Below are 26,143 nucleotides of genomic sequence, written 5' to 3' on the forward strand. Positions count from 1 at the left end.
AGGATCTTGACTGTTCTCAAGCCCACGTTGTCCAGGCTTCCTGGAAGCATGCTATTCCTGGTGGCTTCTGATGTTCTGAGGGAGTGGATTGTTCCTCCCATACTGAGGGGCTGAGGGTAGCAGGGATGTCAGAATAGGAAGACTAGTCCACCAGGCATGCCCATTCCACTCTTGAGAGGGTTTGTGGGGGGCGGGCACTATGGGCAAAGTTGGGACAAAATGCACCGTACACTTGGGTGGTTCTGAGATACCGTGGGAAGGATCGCTGCTTCTAACCTCTGCCTCTCACCCCCCCCCCCAGGCTGAGAAATACGAAGAGAATATTCCTCAGAATAATGGAGAACTTGCTGTTCGAGCCAAACTGGTTCTTCCCGCAGGGCCTAAAAAGCTCCAGGAGGCCCAAGAAGGTTGGTAACCTCCACCCCCACGAGCATCTGTTTGTGTCTCTGTCCCCACAGCCTGGAGGGGGAGACCGTTTGAGGTAGGCAAAAGATCACCCACTGCCCACTGACCCTACAAATTGGAACTCATGACTTGAGGGAACATAGGTGAGCAGAGCAGGCAAGGCCTCCAGCGCACACCTCATCCTGTCTAAAGTATACACTGGCCAATCTCTGGGGACACTGCAAAAGCAAGCATCCAGAGGTCAGCGTGGCTCTTTGGGAACCAAGTTCTAGGGCACTAGGAGCTGGAGGCTCAGAGATCAGGATGGAGTGGGCCAAGGGCACAGCTTCTGGGCATTTAACTTAGATAACGCAAGGCCTGCAGAATGCTATGAGGGTAGAGGTCACAGAGAACTCAGAATGACTAAGGGCGGTGTAGTGACCTTGGCAGGAATAGGCCCTGGGAGCTCACACCAGACTACTGCCCCCTCCTCAAACCTTGCATGCCCCCCTCCCCCCTCCCCCAGTCCTCTGTGTAATTGCCACCTTCCTGGCATTTTTTAATATGTCCTTCCTGTCTATCTGCATGCTGGCCCTAAAGGCAGTGTGTGGGCAAAGCCAGTAAAGCTGGGGGAGAAATGTGCCTCTTGTGAGAGCTCTCCTAAGGCCAGGCAGCTGTGACTCCTGGGGAGCTACTGTTTTCTGGGTGTTGATGCTGCACACACACCTACAAATAGACTTGACTGAGTTCTGACTTCCCTTCCGGAACAGGTCAGCTAGCGCTTAATGGTCAACTGTGTTTGGTGGTGTTGGGAGCCAAGAATTTACCGGTGAGGTCAGATGGCACCTTAAACTCGTTTGTTAAGGGGTAAGTATTAGATGTGTTGGTGAGTACGTATTGAACATGGCCCCCAAATCCACAGGAAACACGGGAAAGTATAGGCCACTTTGAATTCATCTTATTTTAGCTTTCCTATGAAAAATCTGAAATAGGGTGGTAGATAAAAGCACTTGCCCAGTGGGATGGAGTCCAGTCCCTTGGAAACAAGCACCCAGAGGAGAACCGGCTACAGCTAGTTATTCTGTGACCAACACACGTGTGACATGCACACTTGTTCTTATGTGCACACATGCACGAAACAGATTATAAAATGGAAAAGAAATGGAACAAAGCATTCTTTTAAGGACCGTGACTTCCAAGAAATAGGATTTAATTGTGAGGCTTGACTGGGAACACCACTTTGACTGGACACTCAAATCTCACCACTTCTTGAAATACCAGCCATTTGAAATGTTTCCGTTACCATTCCCCTAGCTCGGCACCTCCTCTTGCATTAAGCATCATATGGTGTCATTCTTAGTCACCACAGACACACTAGTGTCCTTAAAAGAAAACACTAATAATCATAGAGGAGCACCCCCTACCCAAAGTCAGTAAAGCATTGAAAAATGTCTGTGCCTTACGGCAAGTGTTTATTTTCTGAATTTACCCGAGAACGGGGCACAATGAAGCCACGTGTATGCAGACCCTTGGTCCCTAGGCACTGGCTTTAATGGTGGCACGGCCATGAGAAAACCATATACCACAGAATTCCAACTCAGGCTAGATATCTGATGTGGGATCCAGCTCTAAAAGGAAATAGAAACTTTCTAGGGAGAAAGCACACGGTCAAGCATTGGGATTCTAACCTAGATCAGCACAGAACGGGGTACATGCAGGGAAGGTTACACACTGGACTGTGGCTTCAAGGTTCCGGTTCCCCTCTTCAGCTGTCTCACTCTGCCAGACCAACAAAAGCTGCGTGTGAAGTCCCCAGTACTGAAGAAGCAGGCTTGTCCTCAGTGGAAACACTCCTTTGTGTTCAACGGTGTGAGCAGTTCTCAGTTGAGACAGTCCACCTTGGAGCTGACTGTCTGGGACCAGGCCATCTTTGGTATGAACGACCGCCTACTGGGGGAAACCAGGCTTGGTTCAAGTAAGTCTGTTCACTTTTTGTGGGTCCAGTTCTGAGGTTCAGTGAAAAAAAAAAAAAAAACCCACAGGTTTATACCTTTAGTGATTGCCTGTCACAGATACCTATTTCTGAAGTGGGAGCAATTCAGTAGGCTTTGAAACTGCCCTGTCCTGTCCTAATGGGAATCCCCAAGTCACGGTCTAACTCTGCAAGAGAGATAATACAGCCAAGTTTTTCTGCAATTCCAATCAGATTTGGATCAGCTAAAGAAACAAAAGCTTCAGGCTTCACAACAGGCAAGGGGCAGTGTTTATTTTTGTTCTAGTGTCAATCATAACAGGATTATTTTCGTAAGGAAAATATCTTAACCCAGACAAGCATACACCTGGAAGGGCATTGTGGAGGGGACAGACAAGGGCACCATTCACGGTGGCTCACCAGGAAGTTGCTTGGCATTGTATAGACAGCCTCCTACTGGGAGTAGGCAGGTTCGGTTCTCACCAGGGCCCTGAACAATGTAAGACCTCCCCAGTCTGTCAGCTGAGAATTACTAAACTAGACTTGAGGTTGCACTCCTTGGAATGCCAATGTTTTCTAAGCAAATCCTTCCTCTGAGAAACCCCTTCCTTGAAAAGACAGGACCCTCAGACCTCCTCCAGTCTCAGAATTAACTTCCATGACGCCCACTGGGAAGAACGCAATGTTTGACTCCACCTCCCTCCCTTTAGAGCAGTGGCCCTCGGCATTCCTAACTGTGACCTACTAATATAGTTCATGCCGTGACTCCCAACCATATTTTGTTGCTACTTCATAACAGTAATTTTGCTATATCTACTTTCTGGCGGTCTTAGGTAGCCCCTGTGAAAAGGGCATTTGGGTCCCAGAGGCCTTTGGGGGTTGAGAACCATTGATTTAGATCATGGTCACTAATGCTTTGGGAGATCACCTGTGCAGGGGTGGGAGAAAACAGGCTTCTCCTGGGTACTTGTTTCTTAAAAGCTAGGGAGCACAAAGTAGCGATCTCACACCCACCTCCTCTTTTGTTGCAGAGGGAGGTGCTGCGGGTTGTACGGACTCATGTCCACAGTCCAAGCTTCAGTGGCAGAAAGTCCTGTCCAGCCCCAACTTATGGACAGACATGACCCTCATCTTGCACTGAGGTGAAGCCCAAGGCGACTGCATACCCACAAAGGTCAACAGGAAGCGAGACCATGGCAGAATCAGACCCACCGGATCACCGATAAGGATCACCGATAACCGTCTACAGTTATGTGTGTGGTTAGGAAACAACAATTCCTGCCACCAGGTCAGTTGGGGAGGCTACTGTCGACAGATGTGGAAATGTTCTGATTTCAATAAATGCTCAACAGCGTTGGTAACTCCCAGCATTTATTAACAAAAAAATGTAATAAGAGGTGAATGTTGTCTGCCTCCCAGTGAAGGGGTGCCCGGGAAGATTAGTCCGAGAGGTTCCCCCCATACAATCAGACACAGGTCTTGGAGAGTTTTTATTTTGTGTAAATCTGGTGCGCAGTCATCACAAACAAAAAGGAAAGTCCAGCGCAGGGAAGGAAGACAAACTCAAAACATGAGCAAGTTGCTCACAATAAACAGGCTGGAGTCTGCATGCTCTCACTGAAGAGAGTGACAGGAAGTGTGTCTTACATGCTCACTAACATTTTTGTACAGCGGCGATTAATCGTCCGTTTCCCACTTGCCCCGGTGTCAGATCAAGTGTCGCAATGACATGGTTCTTAATATTTTATTCTGTAAAAGGTTAACAAAATATACAGAACAAAACTTTCCCTTTTTAAAACTAAAGTTACAAACCCATATTATCGCTTATATATAAATACTATTCTCTCTAGCAGATCATTAGGTATAGAAGTCCAACAATGCTAACAGGTAAGCATGAGAATTTTGTATCGAGTCCTGTACCGTACACTCTGAAGCACCGCCAGAGACTCTGCCGGCGGTCTGGAGGAAGGAGACGTGTGGGGGCGTCCTTTAAGACTCAAATTTCAAAATCATTTTCACCCCTCAACACACAGAGATGGATCCTTCATAGAAATCAAGAACAAAATCGATTTGAGCTCATTGCAAGAACTATGGAGTAAAGTATGGCACCCGTGTGTGAGCCACAGTGCTGTCCCCAGTGACAATGAATCTTGTGTCATTCGGGCCAGCCACCCGAATTCCTGCTCCAAACAGGAAGTGATTCGGTAACTGTCATAAAATCTGGCCTGTTTGGCACTGTGTGATACAATTGGATGGAAGGAACCAGAGAGGGTTCCACTGGGTCCTGGGGCAGAACGTCGGCCCGGTAACTGCTCTTTAAAGGACTGGAACACAGCAAGGGGGTTTCTAGACTTAGGAGTACTAAAGAGCCAAGTGTGACACCTGCCTGCTGTGAGGTGCCCTCCACCCTTGGTCCCGGCCTGGCCTCTACATGGCCTCGAACTCGTCAATACGCTGCTTGGTGTTGCCCTGTCTGATCTGCCGCAGCGTCTTATACTTGTCCCGGCCTTGCCGCATGTTCTCGTTGTGGATGATGTCATTGTGGGTCCTCTTATTCTCGTCCCTGGCCTGGGACAACTCGTTGCTCAGAGTCTGAAACGGGAAGCATGTTATGTTACTGACCTGCCTACTGTGTGAGGTCGCGGTTAGGTTAGGACAGGAGAAGGTGCCGGGGGTGGGGTTCCTGCCCACTTACCAGCAGCTGCCGCTGCACGCGCTCATTCTTCTCGGCCTCTGTGATCCGCTTCTCCTCATTACGGTCGTCCAGGATGCCCTCACTGGAGAGCTCGGCACTGTAGCCCATGGGCTCTGCCCCCTCATCCTGCAGTCCCTCTTGCACGTGGTAATTCACGGGCTCGTACACTGGGGGTGGTGGGGGTGGGGGAGCTGTCATCACCAGGTGCAGCTCCTCCTTGGTCTTCACCAGGTCGTCCTGGGCTTCCTTAGCCTTTAGAGAGGGGAAGGCTGGTCAAGGGAGAGCTTTTCTGCACAGTCTGTCGACAAGGAGCCCAGGGATTCTGCCTCCCCTTGGCTCGAGTGACATCACATACTTCGTAACCAGAAGGAAAAAAAACAGATTCCCGACCCTGGACACTCGGGAGCACATTTCCCTCTGCCTATGTAGTCCTGGTACATGCATCTGCTCTCGGTGTGGGCCAGGGGCCCAGCCTCCGTTTCATCCACCTGCACCCCTTTCTAACTCAGACCTGCCTTATAAATGGCTTTAACTAACAAATCCTGAGTCCACAGCAGACCCAGAAGGGTTCTCTTGAGAAGTACATGTGGAGAGTGGCCTCTCAGCCTAGTGCTAAGAATCACACCTAGAACCTCTAATGTCCTGGAGGTACAGGAACACGGGGAAGCCCCGGTTCTCTGAGAGGACTCAGGATTTCAGCTCTTACAGGATGACACACTGGCTGCTGCCCCCTCAGGAAGCAGGCTCAGAGGTGAGCATTCAGTCATACATCTGGGAGCCCGGGCTGGCACGCTAGTCTGGAAACCTCCACAGTTCTCCAGTATACCCCCCAACTGTCACATCTCGCTTCAGGGTCTGTGACGCCGTCATTGCAGGAAGTACCCGAGCAATTACAATCAAAACTAGTTCCTGGTCAGGGGTGTTTGATCGCAGCTGAAGAGCCTGGGACATAGGGACAAGGTGAGGGGAAGGAATAAGTGGGCCTTTTGTTCCTCTGCTAATCCAGTGCCCGGGCGAGCTGCTCGACCTCGTGAGCAGGGTCAAGGCCATTCCTTCCGGGATTTCTGCCGCATTAAGAAGCTCCAGAAACTTGTGATGTGGCCTGCAGCTGAGCCCTCTTGGGATGCACCCTCCTGAGACACACTCCGTCAGAGGCCATGCCTGGTTTCCACTCACCCGGTGCTGCCACTCCTCCACCTCGTCCTCCTTGCGCCTCCGCGCCTCCTCCAGCAGCGCAATCTTGGCAGTGTACTCTGCCAGCTCTGCAGCCTACGAGGGAGGGGGAGGGGGTGTTCAGAAGCCTTTTGGGAGAGCCCATTGGTGAACCAACATTCACCCACAAGAATGAATGGCCTTCCTGGCGATGAACTGTGGCCCCTCCCTCTTCCTGGTCAGGGGACCCTATGGGCACCTCCCTGTGTCTCTGTGGGAGCTTGAGGATTCACACGGGTCCAGCCCTACCCCAACCCTGCCGTCGGTCACCCGGCATCCTGCACGGATCTGTTTACAGCGCTAGCTGGAAGCTTTGAAAGGCAGCTGTCACTTGTTTGATTCCCCAGGAGTAGCCTCTCTATAATTCAGCATCTTGAAACCAGGCAATCCCTACCAGCTGCTCCTGGCTCTTTATCTGATCCTGTGCCTGTCTTTCCAGTTCTTCCTTGGCCCGCAGGGCCGCCATGCGGTCGGCCTCCAGACGTTCAGCCTCCTCCTGGGCTCGCCTCCTCTCTTCCTCCAGCTGCAGGGCCTTCTCAATCTGCTCCGAGAGCTCTGCAGAGAACATGGAGTCAGTGTGGCTCAGACTCCCGGGCAGGAAGTGAACCTTAGTGTTCCAGTCCCACCCCAAGTGGGCTGAAGGAGACTGGGTGAAAACCAATCTCACAATCAGAGTCCTGGACTGAGTCACTGGGCTGTGAGCAGGGGGACAGCTCAGGGCTCATTCCTGCCGTTGCTAATTTCCTCAGTGTGGTTAGAGACCGCTGAGGAGCAGCTGGTCAGATATCCTGGTTCCTGGGGCCAGGTCTGACCTCTCTTACCCTGCTGCAACCCAGTAACGTCACCCTGAGGAAGAACAGCCTTACGACTCATCACCTGGACACTGACTTGGGACATAGAAATGGCTGCTGGTATCTTACATGCCCCAGTAAATGGCATCTCTCTGTTCTAGAATGCTCTCAGAAGGCAGGGCCCGTAGAGGCGTCACAAGATGGTTGTGGCAGCTGTGTATGTGCTGAGGGGAGGTGGCACTGCCACTGCTCTGTCTGACAGGGGTTGGGTTAAACAGAGAGCACTCTTCGACAAGTTCCCTCTTGGCTGTGGGCCAACCCTGCCTGACTCTCTGGGGGAACCAACGCTGGAGTGACTGGGGGGTGGGGGAGGGGTGCCATGGGGGAAGGGCAGGCAGCATGAGCTCCTGACCTTTCTCCGCCCTCTTGGTCTTTTGCTCATAATCCTGCAGCCGAAGCATCAGCTCCTCCTTCTCCCGGAGCATCTGTTCCTTCTCTCTCTCTACAGTTTCTCTCCTCTTCTTTTCGGTTTCCAGCTGTTGCCGTTCCAGCTGCTTCTGGTGCTTCTCCTCCCGAGCCTGTGCCTTCATCTGCTGCACCTCGATGGTGTCGGGCTTCCTGCGGCGCATGTAAAGCTCATGGTTCCCCATGCAGAGCTGCAGGATCCGCTTGTTAATTCTCAGGCGGGGAGCATAGAACACAAAGTCCTACAAAACAGAACAGGGCGGCCTTGGCCTCAGCTCCTTCAACATCCTTTCCTAAGACCACACTTCACAAGTTTCCCAACCTTCTCTAAAAGGCCAAAGGCCACTGGGGGGGACGAGGCACTCCCTGTATACGGACGCTCAGTGGGTGGGGTATCCTGGGAATGTGCGTGTGCACGAGTTCATTTGTCTATTGTGTGTGCCTAGCATGGGTGAGTACACACTAAATCTCAGCCAGGAGAGGCCTCTCTTGCACTGAGAAAGCTGGTTATCACTGGCCCCCCAATGCACCCTGTTTTGGTATCTGCTTCTCCAGCTCCTCAGCCTGTCACCACCTGTCCTCACCTGTTCCTTTGTGTGCTATACCTTAACTTCTGGGCTTCACATGGCCTGCCAAGCCCGTCACCTCTCACACGGGTACAGACTGCCCTGATATTCACTGCTCTGGATTCCTGAACCAGGGATGTGCCCTAGCACCCAGGTTGACTACCCCTGAGCTCGCTGTCACACTTCGAGCATCCTAAACTCCGTCACTCAGCCTTGGGCTCACAGAACAATGAGAATGTCATAAAATTAAATCAGAATATTCACAAGGGACCTGAGACCGTGTGTTAATAGGACCTGGGACGGTAAAGCCCTGGCTGATACGCACAGAGGCTACTTGGTCTAGCTGCCTTATGTGCTCACAATGGAGCCATTTCTTTCTGAAAGAGGAGGGCAGAACATGGTATTTGGGAACTCTGTTACCAGTATAAACACATGGGTTTAGGGCTGTGACAACAGATGACCTAGCCTCCTAACTTCTTGCTCCTTCCATGATTAGCTTAGTTTACAGAGGAAGGTATGATCTATTTGGAAATGCCTCCTGGTTCCCTCCAGCCATCTGGAGGGAAGGTGAGGGTAACATGACAGGTGCTCCTCCCAGCTGCAGAGACGGGCTCTAACACACCAAAATGACAGGTGCTCCTCCCAGCTGCAGAGAGGGGCTCTAACACACTGAAACAGTGGCCCTTTAGTTCCTCTGTCTGTGTGAGGCCGCCTGGAACCCTCAACTTCCTGGGTGGGGCTCCCTTCTGGTTTCACAGACTGATTATTAAGTCACTGGGTTTCCCAGGGAGGAGTCCACAGGGCTAAGAGAAGCAGGAATTTTTATTACCCACCTATCTCTTATTATGCAGGAGAAAACAACCTTGGCTCATGGCTTCAAAAGCACATGGCCCAAAAATGTCCCACTGTGACTCACAAGTACATGCAAAGAAATGTACCAACTCCCCTTCAGGAAAAAAAAAAAAAACAATCACAACGATTCAAGAGTCAGAACTACAGGTTAACATGAGGCTCCCCCAACCCCTGCCTACAAGAAGCAGACTCAGAAACTACTAGAAAACACTCCAGAGTTAGCAAACAGCAGCTGGATGGGTGAGAAGGAATTTCTCCTATGCCAGTTACAACTCAGAGTTATGAGTTCAAGTCCTCAGGAAGCATTTTAATGCAATAAAGATGGGAGGTGGGGGAGGGGCACACTTTTTTAGTGGAAGAACAATGCATGTCCTAAAAACAAGCATTAGGTAGAGTAAGGGAAAGGGAACCTAAGACACCCCAAATCCTGTCAGGCACACTCCCAGGTAGCTCCCGAGGCTAAAGTCCTATTCCAGAACTATCTGGAGTGTGTCAGAGGGGCTCCTGAGAGGCTCCACCGAGCAGTCATCAATTCAGTGGAATCCAGACATCTAACAGTTCAAAAGCCACTGAGCAGCTAGCTCTCGGCCTTTCCCTGGGGGCTACAGGAATGGCAGGGCCTGTTCTGAAGGGAGAGGTAGCTGCCTGATCAGGCTGAAAGGGACATGAGATCAGAGAGCCCACCTAAAATTCAGAACAAGGCCCCAGACTACTGTGAGCGGGCAGGGAAGGCGCTGCCTCCTGCCTCACCCTCTAGAGAATTTTTATATATTCCCAGGGTTCCCTTCGAAAGGCTGCAACAAGAAAGAAACCCTACACCTCCTTACCGTCAGGGTTTCTGCTGTCTTTTATATTTATATTATAGTCTAACCTTGAAGATGTAGTTTTCTTGTGCCTGAAGTAAAATACTGGGATTAGGCTAGACCACTCCACAGCCCTGGGGAGAAATTGGGGGAAGGAGGGATCTCTGCTTCCTGGTCACCCCTCAGCTCCTAGATTAATGTTTCCTCTGCATTTTGGCCTACACTAACTAAGAGGTCTGGCTATCCTTTCCTCTCCTCTGCCTGCTTCACCGTCTTTCCTACTGCAATGCAGAACTTCCATCGTGCATGGCCACAGGTCAATCCTGGAACACCGGGGTGCATCGATGTCTTCCTGTTGCTCGCTACCTTACTTTTGAAGGCATGGTGTCTTCTCAAACCTGGAGCTCAGAAGTTCAGCTGGATTGGCTGGCTAATGAGCTCCACAGATCCACCTGCAAAACAGTTCGCCTTCCCCCAGCACTGGGGGTCACACCTGTACCCGCTGTTTACATAGCTGCTGGGATCCAGACTCAGGGCCTCCAGCAAGCACTTGACTGACTGAGCCATCTCCCTAGTGTCTTTTTATAAGCTAAGCTTTCCACAAGGTTGCCTGACAGTAAACGTGTATGCACGAATTCAATCAGATCAACCACAACTGCTTCTGCATTCTTTGGCTTTCCAAATAAAGTTAAAACTATACCAGCATACATGTACACGTTCTTCACCAGTCTACCCCCTACCCCCAAAAGGCCACCTCTATTGTCGGCTGAATTAAAAAAAAAAAAAAAAAAAAAAAAAAAGTTCTGAAAATGTTTTGGCACCACACTGAGTAGAAAGCAATCTACCCAGACTTCAGAATTGTCTTTCTAGTTGTGCAACCTCAGTGCCCACAGAACATGGGTTCATTGTGACCCTCAGCTGGTGTGGCTGCATATTAATGGGAGCCGTTACCATGGAGCCCTGAGTCTGTATTAAACAGTTTAATCTGAAAGAACTTCGTGAGTGCCCGTGGGGTGAAGGAGGAGTCACAAGTTTACAAACAGCAGGAAACATTTCAATAAAGAAAATACTTTCCCAAGCCAAGCAGAGGCCTGCTGACTTTATAGTTTGACAGCCTAGTCCAAGGGCCGGGTCGCTAACACCCACTGTTCCGAGCGGTGCTCAGCCCTAAGAGGCTTAGCAGACATACGCAGTACGGACGCAGCCCATGCTCGCCTCTCTAAGCTTACCACTGTAACTAGGAACAACAACACAAAGACAAGAAAAAAAGAAACCCAAGTCTTTCCCAGTCTGTAACTGTGGTAAAAGCCAGAGGAAGGTCTTTAAAAAATCACATTAAAAAAAAAAAAAAAAAAAAAGTAAACCTAGAACACAGAATTCTTGCTGTTTCTACCCTACTGTCTCCGATAGCCCAACATCAACTGAAAGTCTAAATGCTGACAAAATAAAACCCAAATAAAGGTTGACAGTACATGGGTCCTTCCAGCTCTTTATACTCTGCTGCCCACGTGGGCAGAGTACACGGGGGTGAAGATCATGTGATAGGCCAGAGTGACCCCAGGAGAAAGGTGGGCTGCCCATCGTAGGCAGGAAGCAAGAGGCAGAGCGGAACCCTGGGCACCCACCATGCTCTCAAACACTTGGAACAGTTAACTGGTAAAGCCAAGGCAGTACAGAAAGCCAAATTTTGGTCCTTTGGGCTTGAAAGTCTCATTGTCTGTCCTCCAGTCGGCTACCGCTGAGACACTGGCATGGGCTCCACCCACTCGCTGGTATCAGGGGTAGGCCACCTACCCACACGAACATTGGGCAAGCCGGGTGTGCCACAGCAGAAGTGTGTCATTTTGGGAAGTGTTATTATCACTTGGTCAAGGTCAGTGGGAACTGCCCTTTTCTCTGTATGAAGGCTAAGATTACATCATTTAGCTTTGCATGGACACCATATGGTCTCCACAGCAACCTCCCACTGCAGTGGTCAGTCATGTGGCCCAAAGATCTCTGAGCTCCCATTAGAGGCAAGCCTGAGGAACACCATGATCTCGGGACACTAGGAAACGAGTTTTCTCCTGAACGCCCAGTCAGCGGAGACTGGGAGTAGTAACCTGGCAGACACGTGAACTTACAGGTGCCTTCTTGTCGATGGGCTTGATGACAAACTTCTTGTCGTTGAAAGAGATGTTCCTGATTTCACTCCAAGGGAAGCCGATCTTCGGGGTCAACCTGAGGTTATAAAAAGAAAGGCAGCAGTTGGTTGGATATACACTCACCTTAGCAAATCTCTTCATGTAAATACAAAGCACGTCCAGGAGGCATAGCTAATAAAACCTCCATGTTTAATCTGCCTTTACTATCCCAGGTTCAGCCAAATGGCACAGCCAGATTTTAGTTCTCAGTGTTGAGCAGCTGTGGGCATCACCCTGAGTCACCTTGTGGTAAACAGGCTCTTAATCAGGAACATTCTTTTGTCCTATTTGACCTTCTCCCCCACATGCTTACCCTAACCAACTTCTCACACAGCCAGAAACCCACTTCTGTTCTGCTGGTCTGATTAACTCCCTATCAGCCAGACAGCGCTCTCTGCAGATTTGTCAACACTTCCTGGTCCTCTGTGCCCCAGGCCCCTTTCCTTCCCCCTCCGACACAAACCAGCTCTGTGTTAAGTACTAAGTTACTCTCAGCTTTACAAAAACATGCTGTTTTCCACATGGGCCTTCCTTACAGAAGGTGACCCATGAGATGGCCGGGATGGGGGTGGATTCCACACCTCTGTTTCTCATTCACACCTGGCTGGATGCTGCTCACACCACTGGCTTTTTCATCAAGAGATGTCAAGACCACCCTGCTTTGCTTAGGCATGTCTCCAGCCTACTAGCCAACACGTTATCAGAAGTAATAGCAATCAGAAGTAAGGACAGAGTCTCAAACACTCTCCAACCACAAGCACTGGCATCAAAAGCTGTCCTGGGGCCAAAGACTCACAGGCTGCCTGCCTAGCTCCAGGTTCAGTGAGAGACCCTATGCCAAGGGAAGAAAGTGGAGCATGATCAAGCAGGACAACCGATGTCCTCTGGATTCTGCACACACACATCTGCTCCAGGTGTGCATATTCTACTCCACACTGTCTCTGTCTCTGTCTCTCTCTCTCTCACACACACACACACCTAAAGTAAAATAATAATAAAGAGAAAAAAAAACAACAAAACAAACCCTGTCATTTCCTATAGGTACTACTTCGAGCAGATCATAGCTACGCTGGAGTCTGGGGTGGGATTCCGTGCCTAACACCATAACGGGCAGGGTGGCTCTTGCTTTGGCAGCAAAAGCTGGGTCAAAAACACAAGGCAACCTCTGAAGGCCACAAGATGGCTTCGAGGGCACATCAGTCACGACACAACTGCAGAAGTGGTGGAGGACACTGGCCAGGCACGGATGCTTTCTTCACGGCTGACACCTATGCCAAACCCACCCCCTAACATGTGTCATGGCTCTCAGATGCAGTGTGTTCTGTCACCTCCCTGTCACCCATGGGATACACAACTTTCAGCAGTATAGTTTGGCCGACGGGTCTAAGAACACTTGAAATACAGCTGCGGCCTGGCCCTGCCACCATTTCTGCCTGCGTCTCCCTCACAGGGTAAAGCCGAAGCACGGTGATATCAGGCAGCTACTTTTAGAGCATTTGCCCCAGAGCCCAAGAGCAAGAGCTGGTCACAGAAGAGCTAGGTAGCTACTCGACCCACAGCCACATGGCCACACGGTCAGGTCAACCTCTCCAGCTCTTAAAACCCAAGAAGTCCAGGCTCTGACCTATGCAGATCTCGCTACTCTCTGACCTAGAAAAGCCAGGTGTGGCCCTTACGGCATTGGAAGCTCAACTGTAGCCACTCATAAGCCTAATTGTAGTGTCAGAACACAGGGGCTAAAAAGTTGTGACTCACTTCTGAGTTAGGAAACTTCCTTAATTCTTAGCATTTCATTGGAAAATGAAAGCCGGCAAAGATTCTCTCTTCCGCTCCCTATCTAAAGAGATCACACATGCACCATGGGTGGGGCTCGCCCAGAAGACTGCCACAGGGTTTATATTGTCACTGCTCTCCCGAGTGTCACCACTTCGACAGTGGGGAGAAAAGCTGGACATGGCGGAATATGCCTAGAATCCCAGAACTTAGGAAGCTGAGTTAGGAGAGTGGTGAGTTCTAGGGCAGGTTAGGCCACACATTGTAAACCCTCAAATGAGAGGAGAGGAAGAGGAGGAGGAGGAAGAGAAGGAAGAGGAGGAAGAAGACAAGGAGGAAGAGAGGGAGGAGGAAAAGGAGGAGGCTGATGATGGAGATGTGGGAATCTCCAAGAGGAATCAGAGGTGTGTAGAGATGGCTGGAAGCTGGGACGTGCATAGAACAGGACGGAGGCATCTGGAGATGCAAGAGAGTAAGGACAATGGAGTTACATGTAACCAACACAGACACCAATGCCAAGATCCCCTACAAGCTGAACCTCAAACAACCTCAGTGGCAAAGCAAGTGCCATCGTTCACAAATACCCAGGAGTTCATGCTAATCCCGGGACTGAGAAAAGAGAAAGAAACTGGCTCCTTCTAGTTACCCTATCTGTGACTGCCCCTGACTGCCATTTCTTAACGCAGTAATAATTCTATGAAAACCTCCGTCCATGGACATCAGTGCCAATGGCTAGAAGTGTAGGAGTCTGTGTCAGTAAATACAGTTTCGTAGACTCTCCCTAAAATGCACTTAGTGACTACAGTGAGAAGGGCAGACACAGCACTGGCTGGCAGTGACCCACTAACAGGGGTGGGAGTGGGGGTCTGGACCTTCCCACTGACGACACATGCCTTTGGGGGAGATCCTGAGGCACTCACCCAAAGTGCAAAACTCAAGTCTGACTGTGTGTGAAGTCCAAGCTGAAGTCTTTCTAAAAGTCAACGGGAAGCTCAAAATAGCAACGGTGAGACCACTGCGGTGTTCGTTTCTCGGGACAAGTACAGATGTCGCACCTTATCTGAGACACCCACAGCTCCAGGCTGGAAAGCACTACCTCTAAGAAAGCCACCCTCAGGGACCAAGTAGATGGAGTGTCGTCTCCAACCAGTCCACAAAGCTTCCCCAGGACCCACTCTCTTAAAGACATAGCCAGGACTACTGCCCACACTTCAAGATGGAGTGACACAAGGGACAAAAGAGTAAGGATCCAGGACCAGCCTCGTGCCCCGAGTTCATTTATTTTTGGGTTGGTTTATGGTATGAGAGTGTCAGGAGGAATCATAACCCAGCCTAACTGGACTCCTGTGCAGGATGCCAATGGAGGGGGCAGGGGGAGGGACTATGTATGCCTACCTTTCCCCCCTCCTTCCAATCCCAGGGTTAAAGAAAGGGGACAGACAAATGCTTTTGGTACCCATGCTCCCATTGAACTGTGACACATACCATGAAAAGGGGGTAGGTCCCAGGGAGACACTTCCCAGCCAGAGCCCATTTAATTTCAAAAAGGCTATGATAAAATCTGTTTATTTGTGTATCCGATTACTCCTATTAACAATGTATCAAGAATATCCAGTCCCGCCATTAGTTCATTGGTGAAGGATGCAATCCAACACCTGGGCCCCTAGGGCTCTGGTCCCTCCAAGCCCAGAACAATCTCCTACAGCAAACGGGAAAGAACTCTGCTGTTAACCGACTCCAAGTCCACTTAAATGCTTTTCCTCCGAAGAGAGGGTGTGCCCTCTTTAGAGGGTAAGGTGATGGGAGCGAGGACTCCTGCTACCGGGAGAGGAAGAGGGAGAACTGGGAGCACAGCTGCTGGCTGCTGAATGAAAGCCTGGGAGGCGAGAGGAGGGACCAGTAGGGCACAGTTCAAATTTTCCTTGGGGGGAAAAAAAAGCAACATTTCTGCGGGCTGAGGTGGTTACAGGCTGACATCAGCAAGTTCCTGCCTATGGGTGTTTCTTACAGCTGGAAAAACCTGTTTGGACAGCCCTCCCAAGGGCTTGTTACAAAACCTGGCTGTTCAAAAGTGGGAGTGAAAAGACAGAGGCAGCTTCCTGCGTGCATTTCCACAAAGGCCGGGGCCGGTGCTTTCTGACTATGACTCCACCACAGCTCTCTGGAGTGGTGATGGCCCACAGGCCCCCGGCTCCACTCCAGGCTTGGAGGGCCTGGCTCTGAGTGTCTTTTGGCTCAAACTTTGTTTCTCTACCAACACTGCATCACGCAAGCAAGCAAGTCTCCCACAGTCACTTCTGCTCCTCCAAGGGTCAGGGTTGCTGGGATGTTCTGAACGGATTGTTCACATTTTAGACACAGTCTCACTACGTAGCCCTTGCTGGTCTTGAACTCACAGAGCTCTATCTGCCTCTGCTTCCTGAGAGTGGGATTAAAGGTGTACACCACCACGCCTGGCCACTAACTGGATTCTTTATGTGCTTGTCCTTTACCATCAGCAAGGCCACTCTCCCCGTGGGACCATGGGGACAGGACAGGGTGAGATCTGGGGAGCTGACAGGAAAGTAAGCAGAGCTTCACATCCTGACACACTTCACAGGGCCCAGCTGCAACCCCGGGCTCTAAACCTCTACGTTTCACAGATAAAACCTACTAGTAACAGGGCATCAAGACCCTGGGGCATGATGTCTCATAGGTCCTCAGCCAGAGCTGATCTGTGCTCTGGCAAGCACCAGGGCCACCTCACCTTTGGTGAAGTAGGATGATTTTCCCTGGTGGGAAGAAGTCGTCTCAGGGACAAACACCTGTAGCTGACTGTTCTCAGTACCAGGCAGCTCTGTCTGTAACTCTGCTCACAGACCTTGCCTGACAGACAAAGTGATGGCTGTGAAGCAATTAGACACCATCTGCAGGCTCAGGGGATTTGGCTAATTGTTCATACACGCAGGCTGCTGCTTACAGAATCCTGGAGTGTCTGGTGGCATTACCAGCATTCCTGGTTAGATTAGCACAAGCCTTGAGCCAGGAGGCTAGACAACAGCTTAGGACCAGCCATAGTAGGGGTAGGTCCTCCGGGGCTACCAATCTCTGCTTCGCAGGACTCAGAATCCTACGGTCTGCACTCTGGGCCTTCCCTTGCCACAGAGCAGATGTTCAAGGTGCTAACTTCCGGGTTGCTACTTAATTGATGCTACCACATAGCCTAAAACACACGTGACTGGCACTTCAGCTCTTTTCTAGGCCCGCTGCTCCACAGCTAAAACTGACGGTCAACTTAACTCACTTGTCATCTTTCTCATAAATGTTAAGTCCAAGGGCATCGACTCCAAGCCAAAGGTCTGTTCCTTTCTTGTTTTTGATCTCGAAATAGTTGATCCCATACATTTCCAGGTCCTGGGCAATCTTCAGGTATTCTAGCATAGCACTGTCCCTGATGGAAAAGAAAACGAGGTGTTATAGTCAGCAGCATTCACACACAAGCCTCTGCTTACTCTTGAAATGAAGGCCCGTCACGCAGAGTAGAGCAGGAGTCATGACATTACAGGCCGGCAGGCCCTGGAGCTACCCAAGGCAGCAGGGATGAGCTAGGCCTGCAAGCAGCTCCCTGAAAGAGGCCTATTCTGTCCTGAGCCCTATAATTTTTCTGCCCCATGAGTTCAGGAAGAGCCCACTGGTTGCCCTGGTTCCTAAAGAGACGAGTTTTTTTCTTTTTATTCTCTTGCTAGGCATAACCCCGATTCCTTCATTCACAGAACAACTGGGGATTCCAAGAAAGTCTCAAAGACTCCTGACCCACTCAAGGCCTCTGAGGCACACAGTCCCTGAGTCCCCACTACAAGGGAGTAGTGGGGACTGTGTACAAGGCCTGAGGCAGGGACTGGGGTCTTCATTTGCATATCCTAAAGCCCCACGCCTCTATCCCTCAGGCTTCACTGGACTCCTCACCTGTGGCCTGTGGTCACATTATAGATAATGTATATTATATTAAGGCAATAACCTTAATAATCAAGTTAGAGATCCTCCACAAGAGACAGAACCCATTCACTGGCAACCAGTGCTACCCTCAGCCAAGTGAGCGTCGGCCACTGGACTTTCCACCGAAGGGTGCTGGCACAAGCTAGCATTTGAGGCTTCAATTGAGTTGTTTCTTTCCCCAGGTAAGAATACCCGGCCTTGTTTACAATACAAAACTCAAAATTTTCTTCTCCCCAAGAGAAGCCCATTTGTCTTGTCTTATACTTTACCAAGCACAAAGACCAAATGCCGACCTGTATGAAAGAGCTACCTGCAGTGCCAGGGAAGGAGCACTAAAGACAGGTACTTACTTGAGCATCCCTCGGTGTTCTGCGTGCCACACCTGGATCCGGTCCTCCCACTGGTCCCTGCTGAGCTTGTGCTGGTCCATGACTCTGGGTTTTGGAAAGGAGAGATGCAGGGCTGTCACCTTCTAGGGCTGTGAGATGTGAGCCTCGAGGCTACCTCCCACGAGTATTCAACCTCTTACTGTTCTTTAGATTGGGACGATCGTGGCCTTTGGTTTCTACTTTCTGATTTTCTTTCTTGAGCAGAAACCTGAAGGTTTGTCCCTTCAAAGATCATATTCCCCACTGTGGGTTTTTAAAAATTATTTCAAATAACCTTTTCTTCCTAAGGGGGTCCCTTTTGGCCACCATTTATAAGGACAGGTTTTCTAGAGGTCAGGTTACTGTATACTAGGCCGAACTAAGCAGGCAGGTCAGAAAGGGGCCTGCACAACAGATCCATGAGGAAGGGACATGGTGCCCTGGATGGGTCTCAATTAACCATCAGGGGGCCCGTGGGCTCAGAACATTCCAAAGTGAGCACTTAGGTAAGAACCGGAAACCCAGCCAAGGGAGCATTTCACCTTGACATTGTTGCCTACGGCTTCCTCTCACACCTCCTGCTCTCTCCCCTCCCAAGGCCTGTGCTCACCCAGGCCAGCCTGAACTCACCTCTGAGGGATCAGTCGCTCAGAGCTGAGGTACCCAGACTTGTGCATTTCCTTGTTATAATCTCCAAACTTGGCCTGAACCGCATAGGACCCCAGGAGCACGGCAGTCTCTGGGGGGCAGTAGATCTCGTCGCTGAGGATCCCCTCCTTGACTTGCAGGAAGAAGAGTTTTTGTGTGATGTCCTGGATGAGCTCCTCAGCCACGTCCTCAGGGTAGAACTTGGCCCGGAATTTGAACTGGACAGGGTTCTCCTTTCGAACCTCCTGTGCAGAGACCTGTGGAATGAAGGGCGGTCTTAGTGCCAACTTCGGGCCATTCCCGAGCACTGGTGACTCAAAATTATCTGTAATTATCACTGTCATCATGGGAGGCTATCCCAGGCTTGCTGCAAACTTGTTATTTTGGAGGATGGTCTTGAATTTCTGATACTCCTGACTCCACCTCCTGAGTCCCAGGATTAGTCCCACCATACCTGGTTTAAATGGGGCTCTGTGTATGTTGGGCAAGCATTCGACCAACTAGCCCTGAAATTCGTTGCTGTAGGGTGTGAGGCAGTCCGTCAGTCCAAAGCACTCACACTCTGCCGGAAACCAGCTCGCCCCATCCTTATTTTTTGACCATGATATCAACCCCAGAGAACTCATTTAGGAATGTCGCATGTCCTTCCTGCTACGACCTGCCCCGAAGCTGGTCTGGCCCTGGACCATGAACTGACCCGGACCCTCCTTACAGTGACACAGAAAGTGAGTCAGAGAAAAAAGCAGAACCTGCCGAGGGTCTGAAGAAAACACACTCAGCTGATGACTTCATTACCGGAGTGGGGTTACCCAGTCTTTGGAGCTAGAAGACAATTTACTGCAGACTCAAACAAAGCAAAAGCAGGTTCTGACAGCACAGCTGTCATGATTCATGATTTCTAGATTAACCTCATGGAAAAAAACCACTAAGGCCAACTAAAAGTGAGGCAGTTAACTATTACCTGCCCCAACAGGGAAGACAGGAAGAGGAGTTACAATTAGCCGAGATCTAAATCTAATCCACATCCTCCCTTCCTGGAAGTGTGCGGCCTCTCTGTCTACAAAAATCTTTACACAAATAACAAGGAACAAAGAGACAAGGACACCGTTGAAGCATTCTGGTTTCAGTGTCCACAGAGCAGACCAGCTCCCGATGAATAGCCTGTAAATAGTTAACCCTACTTACCTTTTTATCAAGTTTCAACCAGGTAGGAAATCCTTTATTGTCTACATACTGGAGGCCGAAGTACCACACTTCCCGGAGGCCAATAGTCTTTACCACCTGCACGAGAGAGGCCCACCGTGAGAAACACAGGCACCAGGCCCAGCGTGTGGCCCCTCATGTGTGCAGTGGTGCACAGAGACGGAGACTTCTTGGTACAAGGAATAGGTAGAATCTCGACTTTAACCTATGACTCACAGATGACAAGGTCAAAGCACAAATGACACATTTTAGCCTGAATCTGGCCAGACGCAGGGTTATCTGTACGCTATATAAATTCTTACTCAGGGGCCTCCAGAAATGTGAAATTCTCATAGCTAGGCTAAGTAAGATCACAATCCAAGGCTGAAGCAAGGATGATGGGCGTGGGGAAAGCTTCCTGTGTTCTGCTGTTAAGGATCTGCAGCGGTTATCGTCATGAGTAAGGTCTTTACGACAGAGAAGCAGTGACTGATCATCCGCGCTGAGTCCCAGGGACAGGGGACTGGCTGTGGGTTCCCAGCACCCACGTCACGAGGCTCACAACAGCCTACAACTCCACTTCCAGGGGATCTGATGTCCTCTGTGGCTTCTGCAGGCATCTGTACCAGTACAGACATGTAATTAAAAAAAAAAAATTAAAAGAACTAAGTCTAAGTCCCAGATTTCAGATGTTATAATTTTAAATGCCATGACAAGCAACATTAAACCTTTAGAGAAGACTAGCATTCTTTCTCACCGAGTTCCTATACTGTTTAAAGTAAGCACAGCAGACTGAAGAGACAAACCGCACAGGAAGCCACGTGTGATGGTACACACCAAATCCCAACCTTCAGGAGGGTGGGGCAGGGTGAGTTAGAGACCCTCAGAAAAAACACATACGTACAAGGCAACTGCTTAAATTCAATCTGAGACCTCTAATAAAATCCTGGCCACACCCATTACCTTTATCTTGGGGTGGGGAGAGCGGGGCGGCAGATGCTTATATTAACCCACCTCTCCAGAGTCTCTCTGCTTATTAACTGCTATGTGCCCCGTTCAACCTCCCCCTCTGCTCGCCCCACAAAACAGTGGGGACAGACCATATCCAAGATCTTGTCACAGGGTGGTGTGAAGGCCATGTCCTTTGTGCCGAGTGCAGAAGGGACTCCCTATCTGAAAGCCAGCGCCTTATCAAGGTGACATAAGGTTGCACAGGGACGTCCTGCACACAGAGCAAGCAGGTGCTGGCTCTAACACACCCTTCCCGTCCATCCGCCCAGCTGCAGCCTCAGCCCAGTCCTCACCAGCTAGTAAGAACATCTGTCCGTCTGACCTCCCTCTCCACTGCTCTAGGCTTCCAAGGACCACCCCGAGCCCTCTCCTGGATCTGCGTGGATGGGCGTGTCAGTCTGCAAGCATCCTGTGCAACCACGGCCACCGCTCTGGGTGAAAGGCTGCCCCCGTGGCCCTGACTCGCCACCCCTCCTCACTCTTCCTGATAAATGGTCTTCCTTGTTTGTAAAGCTTGGGCTTCTCCACGACCTTCCCTCAGCACATTCTGAGAGCACGCCATAGGTCATAGGGGAATCCCGCACCCCCATAAAGCCATCTGTTCCCATTGCCTTCAAGGCCCTATGATTCATCTCAGAGCCTCACCCAAAGGAGTGTCTCAGCAGCTTGGGGGCCGGCTGGCCCTTACCTCTGCCTCAGGAAGGGTTTGAGAGATTGGCTTTAGAAGTGCTATCCCATCCCTCCTGTCCCCTCAGAACATCCAATCCCAGTTCTTGTTCCCTATGGCTCTCCAGGAGGAGTTCAGTGACAGGCTGCAGCCTGGGCTGAGAGGGAAGAGGATGCTGCAGAGGCAGGAGCAAGCTTCCTGGACTTGAACCTGTGACTACGTTCTCACCTCTCCACGCTCTGCTTTGGAAGCAGTCCTGCCTGTGGTCCTACTCAGAGAAGGACACAAGTGCTCAAGAGCCAACGCTGGGAACCAGAGCACTACTCGGGCTCAGGACCTGGTGCCACACGGGACGCAGGAGCCGTGTACAGCCTCCCCTGGGAACTTTACAGAGGTGACCTTTAGATTTCATCCTTAATCCAGCCTCACCCCGGAGCAGAGAATATCTTAAATCTCGCTAGAAGAAAACAACCTTCAAACAATGGTGACTGGCAGCCCAGACCACACCAAGCCCTGCAGAACAGGTCTGGGCATGCCCTGGCACCCCATGCTCTGCTGCAGAGTTACCTGGCACTGCCCTGCACTGACTTTCCAGGAGACCGGACCAAGCACAGGCTGTACCACTGGGAACCTCCGAAGGTGCTGGAATTCCCTTCCCAGGATTCCCCAGCCCCAGCGCTCTTGTTTTCAGGTCTGGCCCTTGAATGCCACCCCAAGACAGTGGGGCCACTTGGGATGGCAAGCTCTTAGAGCAGGTGCCGTGTGACTCATCTCTGGCTTTGTTTGCGTCCCCATACCCTTCCCTACTCTCCAGAACTAGCTCTCGTTCACCTCTCCCGTTCTCCGGCTTCGGGAGGCATAGGGACAGGGGTGCACCTGCCCTGTCGACTCACAAAAAATCCTCTGCAGACCCCAGAGAGGGCCTGATGCCAAGGGTGAACGCTGACCAGTGTTACACGGGCATCTTCAGCACGTCCCTTGGCACTGTCTGGGCCCATTTAGTCTGTAAAGTTGGGCAGAGAAGAAAAAAGCCAGGGGAGGTTTTCCAAGTCTTACCATGAGATGGGAATGAGAAGTGACCATCTCCCCATTTTATGCAATAGCCATGGAGAACATTCTGGAAAAGCTGCTTTAGGAAGCCAGTGCTCTGCAGTAAAACTGCCTGCTAGAGCCAGCTACCTGACGTGTTTTGTTAAGAAACAGGACGTGGGATATTCTGTTTCCTCACAAAAGAGGTACTCATGGTGTCAGACATGCTGTGCCGTGTACTGCCACAGAACTGCCACAGAACTCTGCTCGTATTCGCCAAGCTGCTCCGTCTGAGCCACAGAAGAGGATTGTAAATATGACAGAGGCAGCCAGCTACGGCCCGGATGCCAAATCTGGTCTGTGGACTATCCGTGTGGCCCGTAAGATAAGAATTCGGTTCTCTTTGTTTTTTGTTTTGGAAGGTTTGGGAAATAAATCCCTTTAGGAGTCCAGTGCCCCGTACGGACTTCACCCGACAAGGTCATGCTCACTTGATTCACGGATCGGCGGCCGCTTTCGGTAACAGCAGAAACAATGAGCAGTAACCACCACACAGCAAGGTCTCGGAACCCCAAAGACCGACTGTGTGGCCCTCTGCAGAAAGTTTGCTGACCTGCGTGCAACACACACAGCTGCTGATGCTAGAGATGTTTTCTAGTCCACTCTGGGGCGTGCGGAGCCATTAGACAAAACTGTGTTTAGGGCAGCGGTGCTATGAAAACCCCAGCATCAAGCGAATGCTACCGACTAAGATTATTTAACAGAAAGACTCGGCTTTCACAGGCAGTTAGCCGTGGGTGCTGCATGAGCTGGAACGGCCCTCGCCGGAGACCGACCTGGTCAAACAGCTGCTTCCCCGTGGTGTTCGGCTGGATGGCGAACTCCAGCTCCGCATCCATGGTGGTCACCCGGACGTTGATCTGGAAAACAGAAAGAGAAACTTGAATTTCTCTTGCATTCCCACCTTAACCCCAGAGCTGCTCGGGAGTAGGGCAGGTGCACACCCCACTTTAACATCTGTGTTTATTGCGGATCACAAAACACCTGCCACGGGCCACAGCTCACGGAGCCTCGGCAAGTGCAGGGTCTGGGGTTCAAATGCAGCCTCACAATGGCAATAAAGCACATCTGTGTGTCAAGGTATGTAAGACCGTCAGTAATACGTTTTCCCACACGCCGTCTCATGACCGCCTCCCCGCCCCCCAACATCAGCCAGTGGAGGTAGACAGGGCAGCTGAGGTACCAGCAGGAAGTTCACACCGAGGCAAAATAGAAGAGGGGTGAGGAGCTATGTGCCTAGTAGTCATATGACAAGCATAAATGGTGCCAGTCCATCAACACCAGCTATGTGACAGGCTTAAGAGGTCTGCAGGGGACGCTGCATTAGAATGGTGCCCCCACACACACACATGTACACACTCATGGCCATGCTGAGGTGATGCAGTGCCTGGGAGAGCCTTGTAATGCTCCTACCCTCGCCCTACTGGGTTTTGCTTTTGTTTTGTTTTTTGTTTTTTTTTTGTTTTTTGGTTTTTTTTTTTTGTTTTTTTGTTGTTTTTTTTTTTTGTCTAAAACTGGTTGGAGCTGGAGAATTGGCTCACCAGTTAAGAGCATCCTTTGATCTTGCAGAGGACTTGCCAGGTTCAGTTCCCCAGCACCCACATAGTGGTTCACAACCATCTATAACCTGTCCTGGGGGATCTGATACCCTTTTCTGAACCCCTTAGGCACCAGGCACACATGAGGTGCACAAACATACACACAGGATATAAATATTTATACTATATATTATAGCACAATATATACTACATAGTATATAATATAGCATAATATATACTATATAAATATGAATTATGTATTATATAGTAATATTTATACAAAATTATACAATTTATTATACTATATGTTTTAAATTATTTTTTACTAAAAAAAGTGAAGATAGTTCTTACACCTCATGCTTGAGAAACCTAGGTTCACTATGTATAAGAACCCTCTCACTGACTCTTCCGTATCACCCTCCCACCGAGAAACACCGTAGCACACAGCAGCTGTGATGCTTACAGATGGGTGACACAGGTCTGGAGCAGGACAGGGGCCGAGAATACGCAGGACCAAGGCTTTCTAAATGCAGGGAATCTCCAGATGCCAAAGCCAGTAATCACAAGATGCCGTAAGGGCTCTGGAGATGGTTCGGTGGGTAAAGTCAGACAGTTTGACATCAAGGCCTGAGGACAAGAGTTTAAGTAACCAGACCCCAGACAGGCTGGAGTTGGAGCGCTCGAAGTTACATCAGAGAAGAGACCCTGGCTTGGTAAACAGAGGGCATCAATGAAGGAAGATTACCAACATCAACCTGATGCCTTAGTAGACACACGCGCATATATGCATCTGCCCAAACATGTGTGCCATATCTGTACACCCACACCCACACACACTTGATATCAACCATTCTGAAAACTACATGAAGCACATTATTTAAGAATTTAAGATGTAATACCCATCTCCTCTTTGAGGCGGTTTGGAGACGGTATGTAGCCTGGACTATCCCAGAACTCATTATGTAAGCCAGACTGGCCTCTAACTCATGGGCAATCCTCCTGCCTCTGCCAGCACTATAGACGTATGCCACCACACCCAGCTATGTGTCACATTAGGATTCTGATTAGGTTTTATTCAATTCAAAGTTCAAACAACTCTGGAAGGTAAGCAAGTAGCTTCATAAATACTTCTGCTGACGTAGGCTGTAATCACTCAGCTGAATGTGCAAGGTGAACTTGAGCTTGTTCGGGTCTGAGTGTATCTGTGAATCCATACCTCCTACTGCAGGGGCAACACAAGATGACTTCCCTCCATCAGCCCTGTCCAAACGGACAATCCCTAACTCTGATCTGAGCATACATCAGGCTTATAAGAATCTTCCGTAAGCCACATGTGGTGGTGCACACCTTTAATCTCAGCACGTGTGAGGCAGAGGCAGGTGGATCTCTGAGTTAAAGGCCAGTGTTGTCTACACAGCAAGTTCCAGGACAGCCATGGATACAGAAACGCTGTCTCAAAAAACCAAAACCAAACCAAGTCAGTGTTTCCGCCAAGGATGCTGCTAGCATCCAGACGCACAGTGATCATTCCACAAGACCACCCCAAAGTACCACAGAACCCTCAGAAAGGACAACATAAACCCCATTTGTCTCCATTCAAGGACCAGGCCTGATAACTGACCCTAAGTCTCAAAAACGAGGCCATAAGACACCAGCTCCAGGGATAAACCATAAAATCCAGAACAAGATTGTAAAACCCGTTCCCAAAGAACAGCACAGAGATAACCACAATGATGGGGAAATTTCTTATTTCAGAATGGGCCATCTGCACTGGGCAACCCTGTCTTGTCCTATGGTTAAACTTTCATGGTGTAGTTATCAGACCACTGACCGGACCACCCATGACCCCCTAGCACCCACCAATGAAATTTTAGATTACCCAATCCATCTAGAGAGTTTCCCTGGTTCCCTATAAGGAGGCCTATGTACCTTTATATGGAGTAGCCATTTCAAAATGTGGTTGACCCTG

The 26,143-nt window shown here is 50.1% G+C and overlaps 2 protein-coding genes across 2 annotated transcripts in view; one reads left to right on the top strand and one right to left on the bottom strand.

Moving 5' to 3' along the window:
- The window catches only part of SYTL3 (synaptotagmin like 3), a gene marked incomplete at both ends in the record, with an annotated part of 53,532 nt that extends 50,035 nt beyond the window's left edge, over positions 1–3,497 (top strand). Inside the window, 4 exons of the mRNA XM_080941607.1 lie at positions 302–407; positions 1,155–1,251; positions 2,154–2,359; positions 3,388–3,497. Of these exons, the coding sequence (XP_080797733.1) occupies positions 302–407; positions 1,155–1,251; positions 2,154–2,359; positions 3,388–3,497 (519 nt within the window). The remainder of the gene's footprint in view (positions 1–301; positions 408–1,154; positions 1,252–2,153; positions 2,360–3,387) is intronic.
- Positions 3,498–3,833: 336 nt separating this feature from the next.
- The window catches only part of EZR (ezrin), a 40,627-nt gene continuing 18,317 nt past the window's right edge, over positions 3,834–26,143 (bottom strand). The window contains exons 2-12 of the mRNA XM_080941670.1: positions 23,413–23,496; positions 19,873–19,968; positions 18,670–18,944; positions 18,022–18,105; positions 16,980–17,126; positions 11,864–11,960; positions 7,467–7,761; positions 6,658–6,818; positions 6,228–6,320; positions 5,052–5,303; positions 3,834–4,948 (exon numbers count right to left, since the gene is read on the bottom strand). Of these exons, the coding sequence (XP_080797796.1) occupies positions 4,784–4,948; positions 5,052–5,303; positions 6,228–6,320; positions 6,658–6,818; positions 7,467–7,761; positions 11,864–11,960; positions 16,980–17,126; positions 18,022–18,105; positions 18,670–18,944; positions 19,873–19,968; positions 23,413–23,496 (1,749 nt within the window). The 3' untranslated portion in view covers positions 3,834–4,783. The remainder of the gene's footprint in view (positions 4,949–5,051; positions 5,304–6,227; positions 6,321–6,657; positions 6,819–7,466; positions 7,762–11,863; positions 11,961–16,979; positions 17,127–18,021; positions 18,106–18,669; positions 18,945–19,872; positions 19,969–23,412; positions 23,497–26,143) is intronic.

This window comes from Micromys minutus (assembly GCF_963924665.1).
Source record: "Micromys minutus genome assembly, chromosome: 30".
Lineage (NCBI taxonomy): Eukaryota > Metazoa > Chordata > Mammalia > Rodentia > Muridae > Micromys > Micromys minutus.